This window comes from Indicator indicator, chromosome 18 (assembly GCF_027791375.1).
Source record: "Indicator indicator isolate 239-I01 chromosome 18, UM_Iind_1.1, whole genome shotgun sequence".
Taxonomy (NCBI): Eukaryota; Metazoa; Chordata; class Aves; order Piciformes; family Indicatoridae; genus Indicator; species Indicator indicator.
Window position 1 is genome coordinate 2046127 of NC_072027.1, and position 14003 is coordinate 2060129.

The following is a 14003-nucleotide window of genomic DNA, read 5'->3' on the forward strand; positions in this document are numbered from 1 at the left end:
CTGAGGGGGAAAGGAGCAATGGACACAAACTGGAACACAGGAGGTTCCAATGAAAGAAGTCTTCCCTTGGAGGGCGGCAGGTGTCTGGTCCAGGCTGCCCAGAGAGGTTGTGGAGTGTCCCTGGCAGCATTCGGATCCCGCCTGCCACCCTGTGTTCCTGGGTGATGTGCGGTAGGTGATCCTGCGCTAACCATGGGGCTGGACGGGATGATCTCCAGAGGTTCTTTCCAAGCCCCAGCACACGCTGGGGGGCAGTGAAAATGCAGAGCACAGCAAGCTCCGAGGGCGGCAGCTCGGCCCCGCTGCCCAGCCCGAGCCCTGCCGCAGCCTGCGAGCGGAACCGGCCCCCGCCGCCCGTTGGGATCCAAACTGGGGAGAGCCGGAGGCCGGGGCCTGCTGCTCTCCTCGCCGGGCCCTGCTGCTCTCCTCGCCGGGCCGGGCCCGCACCTTGCCCTCCCCTCACCCGCCGCACAGCCTCACGTCCCAGGCCGGGCCTCGGCCGCCGCTGACGGTTCCGGCTCCTCTCGGCCCCCGCCGACATTTCTCCGAGCAGGTGCTATGAAGCGCAGACACAGCAGGAAGCTGGTGCCGAAAACCACCCAGCGGGACCTGGCCATCTACATCGTGTTCCTGGTAGCCCTCTGCACACGTAAGTCGTCCAGCCACGGAGGTGACTTTACACCTGCTGTGCAATCTGCCCCTCTTGCAGGGGTTTAGCCATACTCCACCTGTCACACGCTCAAAAGGGTCACTTCGCCCCCCTAGCAGCATCACTTAGTGACAGCTGGAGCAGAGGAGCAGGATTAGGAGCTGTTGTCATACCCCAATTTCAGCCTGAGAACATCCCCTCTCTGCCCCTTCTTTGCAGTGGCGTTTGGCATGGTGAGCTCAGACATGTACTACCTGCAGAAAGTCATGGCCCAGGTCTTCGTGGAGCCCTCCTCCTCTGAGGACAACAGGACCAGTTTCAGGAGCATTGGGAGCAGAGATGATTTCTGGAGGGTAAGGCTTCCTTTGCAAAGGTGTTTTCCTGGAGAACAAAAGAAGAAGCTCTTAGTGTTAATCCAGAGCAAGACAGTCATGCAGTTCTCCCAAAAGCCATGTGCCAGATGTTGTGCTTTCAACAAATAACCTCTTAAACCACATTTGGAGATATTCTAGGTACAAACAGCAATGCTGGTAGTTCTGAATAGTCAGTGGAAGAAAACAGCAGACCAGTTAATTGCTGCTTCGTATTCTCAGTATTATGCTTGGTGTGAATAGAGTTTCCATGAAGCCGGAAAAATACTGAGTTTACGTTTACAGTTCTTTTGATTTTCAGCTGTAAAACCAAAACCCAGCTAGGATTCCCACCAGGGCAGGCAGGGGAGTGTACCATCTTGAGTCACCTGCGTTGCTCTTAAAGTAGGCTAAAGTAACAGTGGTATTTAAACCTCCTTTTGATTCTCTAACCTCCCCCATCCGTGCAGTTTGCAGAGGGACCCCTCCTGGATGGACTCTACTGGGACAAATGGTACACCAACAGAACGTTCCCCCTCCAGCACAACAGCAGCCACATCTACTACGAGAATTTGCTGTTAGGAGCAGCCCAGATCCGCCAGCTGAAAGTGCACCACAACAGCTGCTCCATCCACCCCTCCTTCCGTGTCCTTCTGGACAGGTGCTACAGCAACTACCACTCTGGAGCTGAGGACAGCTCTGACTTTGGGCCAGGGAATGCACCTGAGTAAGTCCCAACCCAGCACTGAAATGCCTTGGAAAACCTCCCCAAACCCTTAATGCCAGCGTTTTTCAGTGGGTAACAACCACACATGCAATTAGCTGAGTTTTCCTCTTGTTTACACAGAGGTAAACCATGGATTTGTTTCTGTGCCAGCCTTAGAGATGGGAGCCTGGCATGGGAAACGTACAGCAGAGGGGCAGGAAGAACTGGAAGCAGCAGCAGATGTTGGTGGGCCTGCCTCCACTAACAGCTCTGCAGAAATGCTCAGTTACACCAAGCCTGGATTTAAATCACATGTTTGTAAATTGGAGTCATGCTAAAATGCCCTGGAGACAGAGCCATGGCCTGCTCCACACACCTAGCATTGCTGGAAAGTAATCAAACACATGAGCATGCCACAGTGACAAGGAACTATGCAAAGCAGAGAGACTCCTTCTATCTGTAAAGGTTTGAAGGTAATGAACTGGGTGAAGTCCAGATTCAGAAGCAGTTGCTGGCTTGTGAATGCACTGAGCTGCTAAATAAAAGGAGTAGGAATATTTCAGGGCCATGTGTTTGGCACATACCGAACACAGGTGTTATTCAAAGGCTTAACTGGTCAGCTATGGGTGAAGAAGACAAGAAGAACTAACAAGGGCCATATAAAATAAAAGTTAAAGCCAACTTGAATCCAGTTTCCTCAAGCTGAGCTGCTTTGTTTTCCCATTTCTGCCAGGTGGAAATACTCCTCAGCCTCCTCGTCCCTGTGGCACTGGGGGGCTGTGGCTGTGTACAGCAGTGGAGGATACAAGTTCACCTTACCTAGGTCCAAGCAGGGGAGTCTCAAGAAGTTGGAGTTTCTCAGGCAGCACAGCTGGCTCACCAGAGGAACCAGGGTGGTGTTTGTTGACTTCTCAACATACAATGCAAATGTAAACCTCTTTTGTATAACCAGGTGAGCTCTTACCTTGACTGTGTATGAAATCCAATTCACTGAGGCATGGTGCTTCCATCAGGACACCAGGAAGGGCTGCTGAGCTCAGGATTATGCAGCCACGTTTCTCAGGTACCAGCTGGCAAGATAGTAACTCATTAAAAATGCAGAAGCTCAGTGCAGGCAGCAGACCATCTCCTTCCTCTCTGTTTTTTCATACCTTGTATCTGGTCTATACAACAGCTTGTTGCTGCTCTCTGTTGGAATAGAGCTCACAGCCTTGTGCAATGCTGGAAGACTGAGTTATTATCCTGGTGTCAGTTAGTGGAGGAAGAAGACTCAGGGTAGGGTGAACATCTGCTCTTCTGAGAACTCTATCTAAACACCATAGCTTGGGTATCCTAAAAGCTTCCCTTTCTCCCTTCAACCTTCCCTACTATGTAATAGTGTTCCTTGGGGCACTTAGCCCTTACATGAAGATCTTGGAGATGTAGGAGTTCCATTAAGGTATTATTAATGTTGCAATAATTAGTATTAGAAAACCCAGGAGTGAGAAGATGGAAAGGGATGGTAACTACCACCTTTCTTTCCCAGGTTGGTGGTGGAGTTCCCTGCCGGTGGGGGTGCTCTCACCTCTTCACACTTCTACTCTGTGAAGCTCCTCAGATACGTCACTTATTTCGATTACTTCCTGGCTTCTTGTGAACTCTCCTGTTGCCTCTTTATCTTCATATTCCTCACCCAGGAAGTTGGAAAAATCATAAAACTGAAAGGGAACTACTTCAGAAGTGCCTGGAACTGGCTGGATTTGCTGCTGGTGGTGGTGAGCTACCCTTTGACTTTCACCTCTGTGCTTGCGAGCCTAGGCTAGCACTGGATAGACAGCCAGCATCTTTTCCTGGTCAGCCACCCACCTGTTGTTCTACATTGAAGCGGCCACAGGGCTCACCATGGGGCAGCACACCTGAACTCACCTAGCCTTGCTGTCAGCCCACTGCAGCTCCACATCCTTTCTACTCACTATCCACCTTGTTTGTTTCAGTCTTTGTCTTTGCAGAGCAGGAAAGCTCTAAGGCAGTAAGGTTAGAATATCTGCAGCATGGTACATGACTCAGGCCCAGAACTGTCACAGGACAGCTACAAATTCTGTGGCTAGTGAAGTCTCATCTACACAGTTCATGACAAAGCATCTAGTCAGGCATTGGAATGTGCTGCCCAGGGAGGTGGTTGGCTCACCAGCTCTGGATGTGTGTAAAGGTGGTTTGGATGTGGTGCTTGGGGATACGGTTTAGGGCTGAACCTTGCAGTGTAGGGTTATTGGTTGGACTTGATGATCCCAAGGGTCTTTTCCAACTTGATTGCTTCTGTGATTCTGTGATCTAAAGAGCTGAGGTTCTCCCAGCCTAACCAAAGGCCTTTTGCCATCAGTGGTCTTTCCTGCATAGTGCCAGCCTGAAGAGAGGCCAGGCAGCTGGACTCCCATCTCACTGTCTCTGCTTTCCCTCAGGTCTCCATCCTTGCCATTGTCTTCAATATCTACCGCACTGCACAAGTGTCCCTGCTGGTGGAGGAGCTGCTGTCTGATCCCCAGGGGTACCCAGACTTCTACTTCCTTGCATCCTGCCAGGTCCTTTACAACAACACAATTGCTGTCACTCTCTTCTTGGCTTGGATAAAGGTATTGGCTCTCACTCCCTTTAGCTGTACTCATGAAGCAGAGTGTTTCTAAAGCTTGGCTTTTACCTTTTCATGGCTGAACTGCAAAAGGTGGGGCTAAAAGGGAGAATTCTGTTTATAAGATTCCAGAAGAGTTTCAAGTTACCTTCATAAACAAGGGTCATGCAAATTCCAAGCCCATCTAATTTAAAAATTGGGGTGTGGGCAGCTGTCTCCAGTGGGGCAGCTGGGAAAGCATCATGGGCAAGCAGCCTCCTCAAACTCAGTGCTTTCCTACACCAAATATCAGCCAGGTCACAGCCTGTGCAGAAGGAACAGCTACAGTAAACGAAGCTCTTGACAAGCTATGAAATCAATAGCTACTTTTTAACTTTAGAGGAAGGCAAAACGTGTCTGAAATGAAGGTGCTCACAGCCAGAAGCAATCAGGCTTTGCAGCACACCCCAAATACCTGGACATAAGCTATCATGACCTCCTTTCACCATAAACAGGCTTCTGGCCTTCCTCCACCTGAGTGGAGGCTGCAGGAGGGGGCTCTTTGGGAGCCCTGGCTGTTCACCACTTCTGTGTCTTCCTCCTTACATCCCTTCTGTACCTTAGCTGCATGCTCCCAGTCTGCATCATCCTCCCCTCAGCCTGAGGATCATTAATGCAGTAGCAGACCTGTGGTTATCATTAATAATTGTAAAGGAGAGCTCCTTACCAAGTCAGGTTGTCAGGGAATCCTGAGGTGCACGGGGGTGGTGTGGCTTGCATTCTCCTTGACCAGGGCTCCGTATCTGCTAGAGCTGATGGCACATAACAGAGCAGTCCACACACTGCTAGCTGTAGCACATCAGTGGATTTGCCCTGCAGAATACTCATCTCTGCAGCAGCACACCCAAGCCAGCCTCTCCTTACAGACACACACCATGAAATTCTTTCTAGGTATGCCCTAACCTGTGAAGCACCACTACAGAAAACATTCCAGGGAGCCTGCCAGGGTGTTGCAGTGTGTTTTCATCCCCCACTTACAGTTGTTCTGTGCTGTTCTCTTGCAGATACTTAAATACATAAACTTCAACAAAACCATGGCACAGCTGTCCTGCACCTTATCTCGCTGTGCCAAAGGCATCCTTGGATTCTCCATCATCTTCTTCATCATTTTCTTTGCCTATGCCCAGTTTGGCTACCTGGTCTTTGGGTCTCAAGCTGAAGAGTTTTCCACTTTCCAGAACTCCATGTAGGTCACTTTCTAAACTTCTTGATACAAACTCCCCAGCTGGTGCAGGTGATTGGATGTGAGCTAGTTCCAAGATGCTGCAATAGAGAGGCATAAGTACTTACCTTAGCTAGGGATAAAATCCCCTATAGGGAGACACAGAGGCCTGTGCTGTGACCTTCTGCACTAACAGGGGACAGGAGCAGGAAGGAAGGAATTTTCTGGTTTTAAGGCAGGTGATTTATCCAATCCTACAAGCCATTTAAAAATTCCTTTGTCCTTTCACATTCTCAAGTAGATGTTAAACACCCAACTCACCATTGCTGTGTTGTCATGGCTTGCCTTTTGGTTTCAGTGACTAGGTAAAGGTCAGTTTCAGCTGAGTCTGTTGCTTCTGGTTTTTAAGTGTTACTTACAGGAGCCAGCCAACCTCATTCTGGGCTTTTTCACTCCTAGCTTCACACAGTTTCGTATGGTGCTGGGGGATTTTAAGTTCGAAACCATAGAAGCAGCAGACAGAATCCTTGGACCTTTTTACTTCATCACATTTGTATTCTTTGTGTTCTTCATATTGCTGGTAGGTATCATTTTAAAACTGCCTAGCCTCTTGCACCAGCACTGAAGAGCTCTTGGTTAGTGCTCTGAGACAGCTGTCACCACAAGATGACTCTGGGCTTGCCCCTGCTGCCCCTCAGTACACCTGGGGAGAGAGAGAGTCTGAACTCTTTTGCAGGAGTTCCCAGCAGGCAAAACATTTCCCAGCTCTGCCTTCCTCCAGCCAGCCACAGAAGGGGCTTTGGCACCATGCTCCACTTCCACTCTGCTGCAGCACTCATTTCTCAAGGTTTTAATTTCAGGAACCTTAACTGGCTGCTCTTGAACACTGCATAATGCCAGCCCTGTCAGGTGGGAAGGTTCAAGAGACTTTGATGGGGCTGTGCAAGTGTGGGGTTGATTTATCAGATTGATGCTTTCCTCTATTGAAAGACCATCTGATAAATCTGCAAGCCAGGAAATCTGGTGCCAGATCTGGAGGAACTGGGGGCTCCTAGCCAGCTGGGAAATAATGATTTGTCTCCCAAAAATATTCCCTAAGATTATCAGATAATTTAACTGCATTAGGAGCACATCTGCACCAAGCAGAGTTCTTGGTCCCCTGCTTAGCTGCCCTAGGACAACAGCCCCAGCATAACACAAATGCAGTTTCCAGAAGTGAATATCTAACTGCATCCTTCCTGTGCAGAGCATGTTTCTGGCCATCATAAATGACTCCTATTCAGCAGTCAAAGCAGAATTTGAAGTGATGCCCAGCCAAAAGTTTCAGATGAAAGAATTTTTCAGACAGGTAAGTAAACACTTCTGTGACTCCCTCATTGAATTCAAGATAGGAGGAGGAATTCTAAGCTACATCACTAAGAAACAGCCTAAAGCAGCTGGGCCATAGCCATTTAAGAACAGCCAATAGTTGCTTTGCCATTAAATAAACATTTGACAGGTACAGAAACACCCTTCCATCAAACCCACAGGAGCTCCTAATGGGGAGGTAGGGTGCAAGGAGCCTACCTTTACTTCACCCTTTTGAAGGAAGTATTGCAGACCAGCCTGGTTTGTGAACTGTCCCATCACCAGCTTTCTTCAGAGGTTAGTGTTGCTGCTCTTGCCAGCTGAGAAACTAAAGATCTTCTCTGCATGGGAAGAAAAGTAGAAATGTGTACCTTGAAAACTCCACAAAGTTCAGACCATTCTTACCTGCCAGCAATGAGTGAAAAAGGGCAACAAATCTTTCCCTAACTTTTCTGTTCAACTTGAAATCACAACCCCCTCCTCTCCTGCCAAATGCACACACTGAAGCCAAAGGAGGTTGCACACAGCTGGGACAAGTCAGTATCTCTGCCTAGACTTTAGCTGGGGATTACAGCATCACCAGTGAGAAAAGACTGAGGTAGGTTCAGGATGAGACCTGTGCATTCAGTGTTTCTCCAAGTTAGCCTACGCTGTGCTGCAGAGGGGGGCTGGCAGCTCTACCTACCTGAAATTGTCCTGTAGGATTTTATGAGTGGCAGAGACAAGTCACATTCCTTCTGCAAAGCCTGGGGTTTATTGAGGGAGGCCCTGGGCAGGATGCAGCTGGTCTGGGCAGCAAAAGCACAGCTTAGATTCCCCTACTCGAGCTCATTCTCCTACTTCCCCAGGACTCCACTAAGATTATACTAAACAGGCCTGAAAACAGAAACTCTTACTGGATTTGGATGGCTGTTACCTTCAGGGTTTTAATGACAAATCTGAGACAGAGCAGGGCAAGTTCTCTGAGCTGAGCTAAGGGAAGAAAGAAAGAAGACTGGTGAGGTTTGTGTTCAGCTGCCAAAGCAACTGACAGTCTGTTCCTTGCATCCAAGTCCTTGTGCAGCAGGGTCTGGTTAGACACAGCCCATTTAATGTGCCTGGCTTCCCCTGTCTGCAACAGGCCCTTGTCAAGCTCAAGCTGAAGAAGCCAGAGAGAGAGGCAAATGCAACACGCAAGAACTGGGAAAGGTAGGAGCTCAGCATTTGCTGTTCCCCCCTGCACCGAGCACAGACTGATTCTCACAGGACTTCTGCCTCTTCTCCTTTGTGTGAAGGACAAGGAAGGAACTTCCAGCCTCTGATGGAGACAGCGATACCGAAAAGGTAGCCTTGATTCTTTTCTTGAAAACTGCTGATTGTACTTCAGGAGTTGAACAACGGTAAAGGAGTCACAGTTGTCCCCACTGTTACTCACAAAAACTGTTTCTCCTCAGAATATTGTTGTTAACATCACAGAAAGAGCAAAAGCCCAAAGCTTCACATGGCAGCTTGCTCAGGCAAGGTCACACGCTGCAGCAGCAGAGCTGGCAGTCGGGTGAGGGCAGTAGGGTGAGGGCAGAAGGGCGAGGGCAGAATGTCTCAGCTATGAAGTTGTGAGCTGGGCATTTGCCCACATGTTAAACAGAAACAGATGTATGGGAAACAAGTTTGACAGCAATCTGTTGGGTCAGAGGCTGCATCTACAGCAAGAAGAAAGATTGCTGCAGCTTGCTTCTGCTTTACAAACATTTCCATCAGCCTTTGCTAGTGCTTCTAAAACATAGGACTAAAACCAAATCTCCCTTCTACCACAGAAGAGGGAAAAGGCCCTTGGCTGGCTGGAAACGCCACGTGTACAGGCTCTGGAACGAAATGTAAATTCCCAGATCCTGTCTTTATGGAAGGGCCAGAAGGAAAAGTCTGCTTTCAGCTGGAGAACATTTTTCTCCCCAAAGCTGCACCATCTTTTCCTGCCTGCTCCCTCCCTGCATGAGTGACAGTTACAGGTGTCTCAGAGAACCATGCTGGCTTTGACACTGGTTTATCTTGATCCCTCTGGTGTTGAACAGAAGCAATCAAAACTGCAGGAAATGGAAGAGAGACTTGGTCGGATGTATCCACCTGCTAAGGACATGGACGCCGTCACAGCTCAAGGCTCCATCTCCTCTGCAGAATACCTGATGTAAGTGTCTGCTCCTGTAGCCTCATTCCTATTCCAGGGCAACTGCAGCCATAGCTGGAACCCTGAGTGACACTCCAAAAGTCACAGAATGGTAGGGGTTGGAAGGGACCTCCAGAGATCATCCAGTCCAATCCCCCTGCCAGAGCAGCATCACCTAGGGCAGGCCACACAGGAACACCTCCAGGTTGGCTTCGAAAGTCTCCAGAGGAGACTCCACAGCCTCTCCGGGCAGCCTGTTCCAGTGCTCCAGCACCCTCACAGTAAAGAAGTTTCTCCTCGTGTTGAGGTGGAACTTCCTGTGTTCTAGCTCATATCCATTATTCCTTGTCCTATTACCAGGTGCCACTGGAGCGAGCCTGACCCCTTCCTCTTGACCCCACCCCTCAGATATTTATAGACATTATCAAGATCCCCTCTCAGTAGTCTTAAGACAGTGCTCTTATACAGGATGACAAAGAGAGGGAAGAAGGAAACAAAGTCATCTGGTACAGCAGTGTAACATTAGTCAAGAGGGAAGTGGGACAAGAATTTAAAATGCCATCACTCTTCCAGAGCATCTCCTTTGTGGCTGCTCAGGGAGGGGGACACAAGCTATGAGTCCTCAGGCTCCTGAAGGGTTATTTCAGGACTTAGGCCCTTGTCAGCTCACACGAGCGAGCAGAGGAAGGCTGCAACTGCAAGTCTTAAGGGCAGCACCATCTTCAGGACACATGGTTGTGTTTGTGTGTTGTAGGCTCCTCAGCTACCTAGCTGAGCTGCGGGGAGAATGCAACAGAATGAAGAAGAGAATCCAGAGTGCCCTAGAAACCATGCAGCTGCAGCAGCACAAGGAGCAACCCTGGTAACAGAGATGGCCTGACACATCACACACTGTAAATAAACCCAGTCCCCAGTCCCTTTTATTTTCTTTTTTCTATTTCTGGCTAGGAGTTGTTAATAAAGTTAGACACCACTACTGCTTCTGGCTCTTCTCTCTGCAAGTTTCAGGTGTGTTAACTGTGAGAACTGACCAACCTCTGCTGGAGGTTTTGCATCTCTACAAAAGACTGAACAACAATTACTCCTCTGCCTTGCTTTGGGGCAGCTATGAGACAGATGGGTAACCAAGAGAGCAGATGACAATAAATGTCACCCTGGGCCTGCTCCCTGCCCTTTGCTCCACCCCTGGCCTAATGCAGCCCTCATCTTGCCGCACAGAGTTCACAGCACATAGGTCGCTGGCCCTCACTTCCCCAGACCATTTTTCCTGCTGCCAAGTTTAATGCTTAATGCTCAACAGTTCTTGTTTCAGGAACCTGTTGCTTCCAAAACATGTCACTACTGCCTTCAGAGAAAAAAAGCAAGAAGTATTCTTCTGCCAGGACTGAAGGCACGCTGCTGTTCTGACCAGGCCTTAACCGCTGTGACCGCTAGAGGGCGCCTCGCTCCACGCTCACACCAGTCCCAGTCTGGAACGAAGGAACAAGGACTTGGGTTACGCAGCCTCCTGTCCTGCAGAGCACCGGCAGGACAACACAGGCTCCCTCTGTGTCTAACCGCAGTGTGGAAAGGCTGTGGCACGGAGAAGAGGGCAGACAGGCATTTGAAAGGACCCAGAAAGATCCCTTCAGCCCAGCAGCACAGCATGGCCCTGCGCTGGTTTCCCTGTCAGGGTTCACTACTTCAGTCTCCTGACCTCATTTATCTCCTGGAAGAGACAAAACACCTGCACCCTAGCAGGAACCGAAGCCCACACCACACAAAGCTGTCAGTTGAGGTCACTTCCCTGCTGTCAGGCACAGTCCAAACAGGTAAAACAAGACTGAAACTGCTATGGCTTCATCCCAGCTGTCTCAGCAGCTGAGCCTCCACCAGCAGTGTGTGAGCTCTGCTGCAGAGCTCAGACCTGCCTCAGCACAGCCTGGAGCTACAGATAGAGCCAAGGACTTTTGGTTTTAAGAGGCGGCAGTGGAGGAGAAAGTATGATGAGAAACAAAGATGTATGACAATAAAGGTTAAGGTATTTTTATTATAAAAGTCTATACAATGAGCACCAGACATAGCAATGCAATTATATCTGGTTTAGTTATATATATTCCATATCTATATATCCATAGAGATATATAGGGTTTGCTTTTACCAAAGTAAAACTGTTATATCACAAATGCCTAGTTCTACCATTTATTTATTGCTCAACAAGGATGGCACAAAACACACTCAGCATAACTGTTGCCATGCTTATTATCTACTATACTGAATAAACAGCCAAACACTGCATAACGAACACAAAGCAGCTGTTAATTCTGAATTGGAACCAGTCTGATCACTCACTCACTTATAAAAATATTGGAATCATATAGATTTAAGCATTATAAAGGAGGAATATATTATTTAAAACATTTAAATAGTGCATATTGACATTTTGCATGTGGTATATAAAACACAAACATTCATGTACAACACTATACAGTACACATTAGTTTCAATGTTTGGATACACCCGTGTCTGCAGACTGAAAGAAAAGGAACTGAAGTCTACATTGCACAATGGAACTGAGTAAAATTGAGAAATGGTCTCAAGACTAGTTTAACCTCATCATTCTCTAAGGTCCCAGGTCATTTTGCAGTTAAAAAAAAACAAAAGGAAAGAAAAAGAACAAAAGAAAAGGCATACCACCAGTGCTCAAGAGTTTTAGTGCTTTTTTTTTTGTTGTTGTTCTGAAGTCCAAAATTACATGCCTACAAGCAGAGTAAAATAAATCAAGAAGTATTCTACAGTACACAGATGAAATCTGAGCACTACAAATTCTACTTCCAACCTATTTCATATGCTTCAAGACAAAAGAGCAAGTCTGTGAGGTTACATGCTAGTCATTGCAGTTCATTTTTGGTCTTTCATAAAGGAGTGTGAATCATTGCTATGTTGACATTAGCCAGTCATCCAAACATGCAGTGAGAGTAGGTGCATGCAAACCCTGGCCACAAACTGATACATTGAAGAGGAAAAAAAAAAAAAAAAGAAAAAAGAAAACCTTGAGAAAGCACCAGGTAAAATTAACATTTAGATTCTGCCAGATCAAAACCAGCTGCTGATGGCTGTTGTAGAGCATAAAGCTAGTAGCTAAATCATCATTCAGCACAGCAGATGTGATACTCAAAACATTAGTTTCAACTCTGAAGCTAAATCATGCAAGGCCCATAAACTGTTTTGCTTACATCATAAGGGTTAGGTAACATTTTTATTCTCCAACTGTAAAACAAAATTGTTGATAAACAGCAGTAATTGTTTTTTTTTTTTCCACTCAAAACCAACAGTTCACCCTGTGGTGCACATGAACTACACTGATTTTTAGCCCTTGATAACCACACTTACTTCAGGTACAGTGGAATTGCAACTGTCCTAAGCCAGCTCTTTTGTGCTGGAGCTTACAGGAGGCCGAGCGCCACCGGACACCGAAACGTTCCTTACGTTCCTCAGATCTTCCTCAAGCGGAGATGCAGTATCCAATTCAGACAAAACACTATGTCACCACTAGCTGATGAACAACAACCCAGACCATGAGAAAATGAACAACAATAACACAAGTCCTGTAGGCAGCATGTGATATAACTTTGCAGGTTTTTTCCCAGTTTTAAAAGACACTAAGCAAGGTCACTTTCAGGTTTGTCCACCAGCATCTTTATCAAGGAGGAAGAGTGACCACTAATGAGCAAAATGCAGAGATGTTAATTATTACTGTGTTACAGGTGCAATTTAGAATACCAAAAACAATTAAAAGTTGTTCCACAGCAGTCCTTTTGAAAGGAATTTCAGTCTGTTTTTTAAAGTGTTCCAGGAAACAGAGCTGCACGTTTAAAATTTGCTGACTTGGTTTTTTCTTCTTCCCCTCCGTAACAAAAAAAAAAAACCTAGGCAAGAGGAGTAGTTCAGTGGAGCCTTATGGTATCGATCACTTCTTCAACAATGCAAAAAGGTGGTAAGAACAAAAGTCTCAAAGTTCTTGAATGCCAAGAAAGAAAGAAACCCAACAATATATATAAAAGAAAAGCTATGGTTGTTTTGGAACAAGATGGATGCATCTGTAATACAAGGCTGTGATGGAAACTGTGTTTGCTAAAGTTGGACAGAGCAGTCTCAAACTTGGAAATCTCACTTGCTCTCTAGACAGGACCTACTCACCCTGCAAACGTGTTCTAGTGGCACCACAATAAAGTGCACAAGCTGGATTCTTTCCACAGTGCATGACAAATGAACACAAGCACCCAGTAAGTACAGTGGTAGCATATGGAAACATCAGGTGATTCAATGGGTTGGAGGAACAGAATTTAAATTGATTTTGAAGAATCTTGTTTGCTGATCAGGACCTCCAACAGCCTGAGCTTGGCTTTGATTTTCTTGTACTCCCTGTACTCATCTAGCATGGGAACTCGATCTTCTTTTTGCACGTTCCTGTAAAAAGCAGCACACCCAAGGTTAGAGAAAATCCTCCATCCTGCAGCAAGCCAGACACAAAAGCAGCTCTCTGCAGTTAGCACAGGGCAGATCAAAACAGTTTGGGCAGCAATAATAAACACATAGACCTATCTTAGCTCATTGTAATTAAAACTGCCATCACCTAAACTACTAAAAACCCTGCTGCAGAAGTTTATTATAGATCACTCTCTTCAGCTTCCCTTCTCTCTCTCTCTCTAGAGATTTTATTAACAGTCTATGAAGACTTCCACATGCTGTTAATGAACACCAATACCATTTAAGTCACTTTGTGTTTTCACTGTATGTGGCCTGACCCACAAACGGATAGAGAATTATTCCAGAGGACTGGACACAATCAATTAATCTATCCATTTGACTTATTTTTAAATCAACCCTTCATTATTAACCTCATTACTTGCCATTGAAGTCAAAGGGAGTTATGTCCCAAACCCACTAAAGGCATGATGAAAGCACATTAGTGAGACTTGTGTGACCAGCAGTCCAGGAGTTCGTAGTTAAGGAGAAATATAGT

General features: G+C 46.9%; 2 protein-coding genes across 2 annotated transcripts in view; one reads left to right on the forward strand and one right to left on the reverse strand.

The window, feature by feature from the left end:
• The first annotated feature begins 558 nt into the window (after positions 1–558).
• On the forward strand, positions 559–12537 carry PKD2L2 (polycystin 2 like 2, transient receptor potential cation channel). Its single transcript, XM_054389353.1, has 14 exons — positions 559–649; positions 869–1002; positions 1470–1726; positions 2439–2657; positions 3231–3459; positions 4144–4314; positions 5354–5535; positions 5971–6091; positions 6758–6859; positions 7979–8046; positions 8292–8406; positions 8907–9019; positions 9753–9860; positions 12423–12537. The coding sequence occupies exons 1-14, from the start codon at positions 559–561 to the stop codon at positions 12535–12537; spliced, it is 2025 nt and encodes a 674-aa protein (XP_054245328.1).
• Positions 12538–12965: 428 nt separating this feature from the next.
• Positions 12966–14003, reverse strand: part of FAM13B (family with sequence similarity 13 member B) — a 38108-nt gene continuing 37070 nt past the window's right edge. The window contains exon 22 of the mRNA XM_054389239.1: positions 12966–13447. Within this exon, the coding sequence (XP_054245214.1) occupies positions 13324–13447 (124 nt within the window). The 3' untranslated portion in view covers positions 12966–13323. The remainder of the gene's footprint in view (positions 13448–14003) is intronic.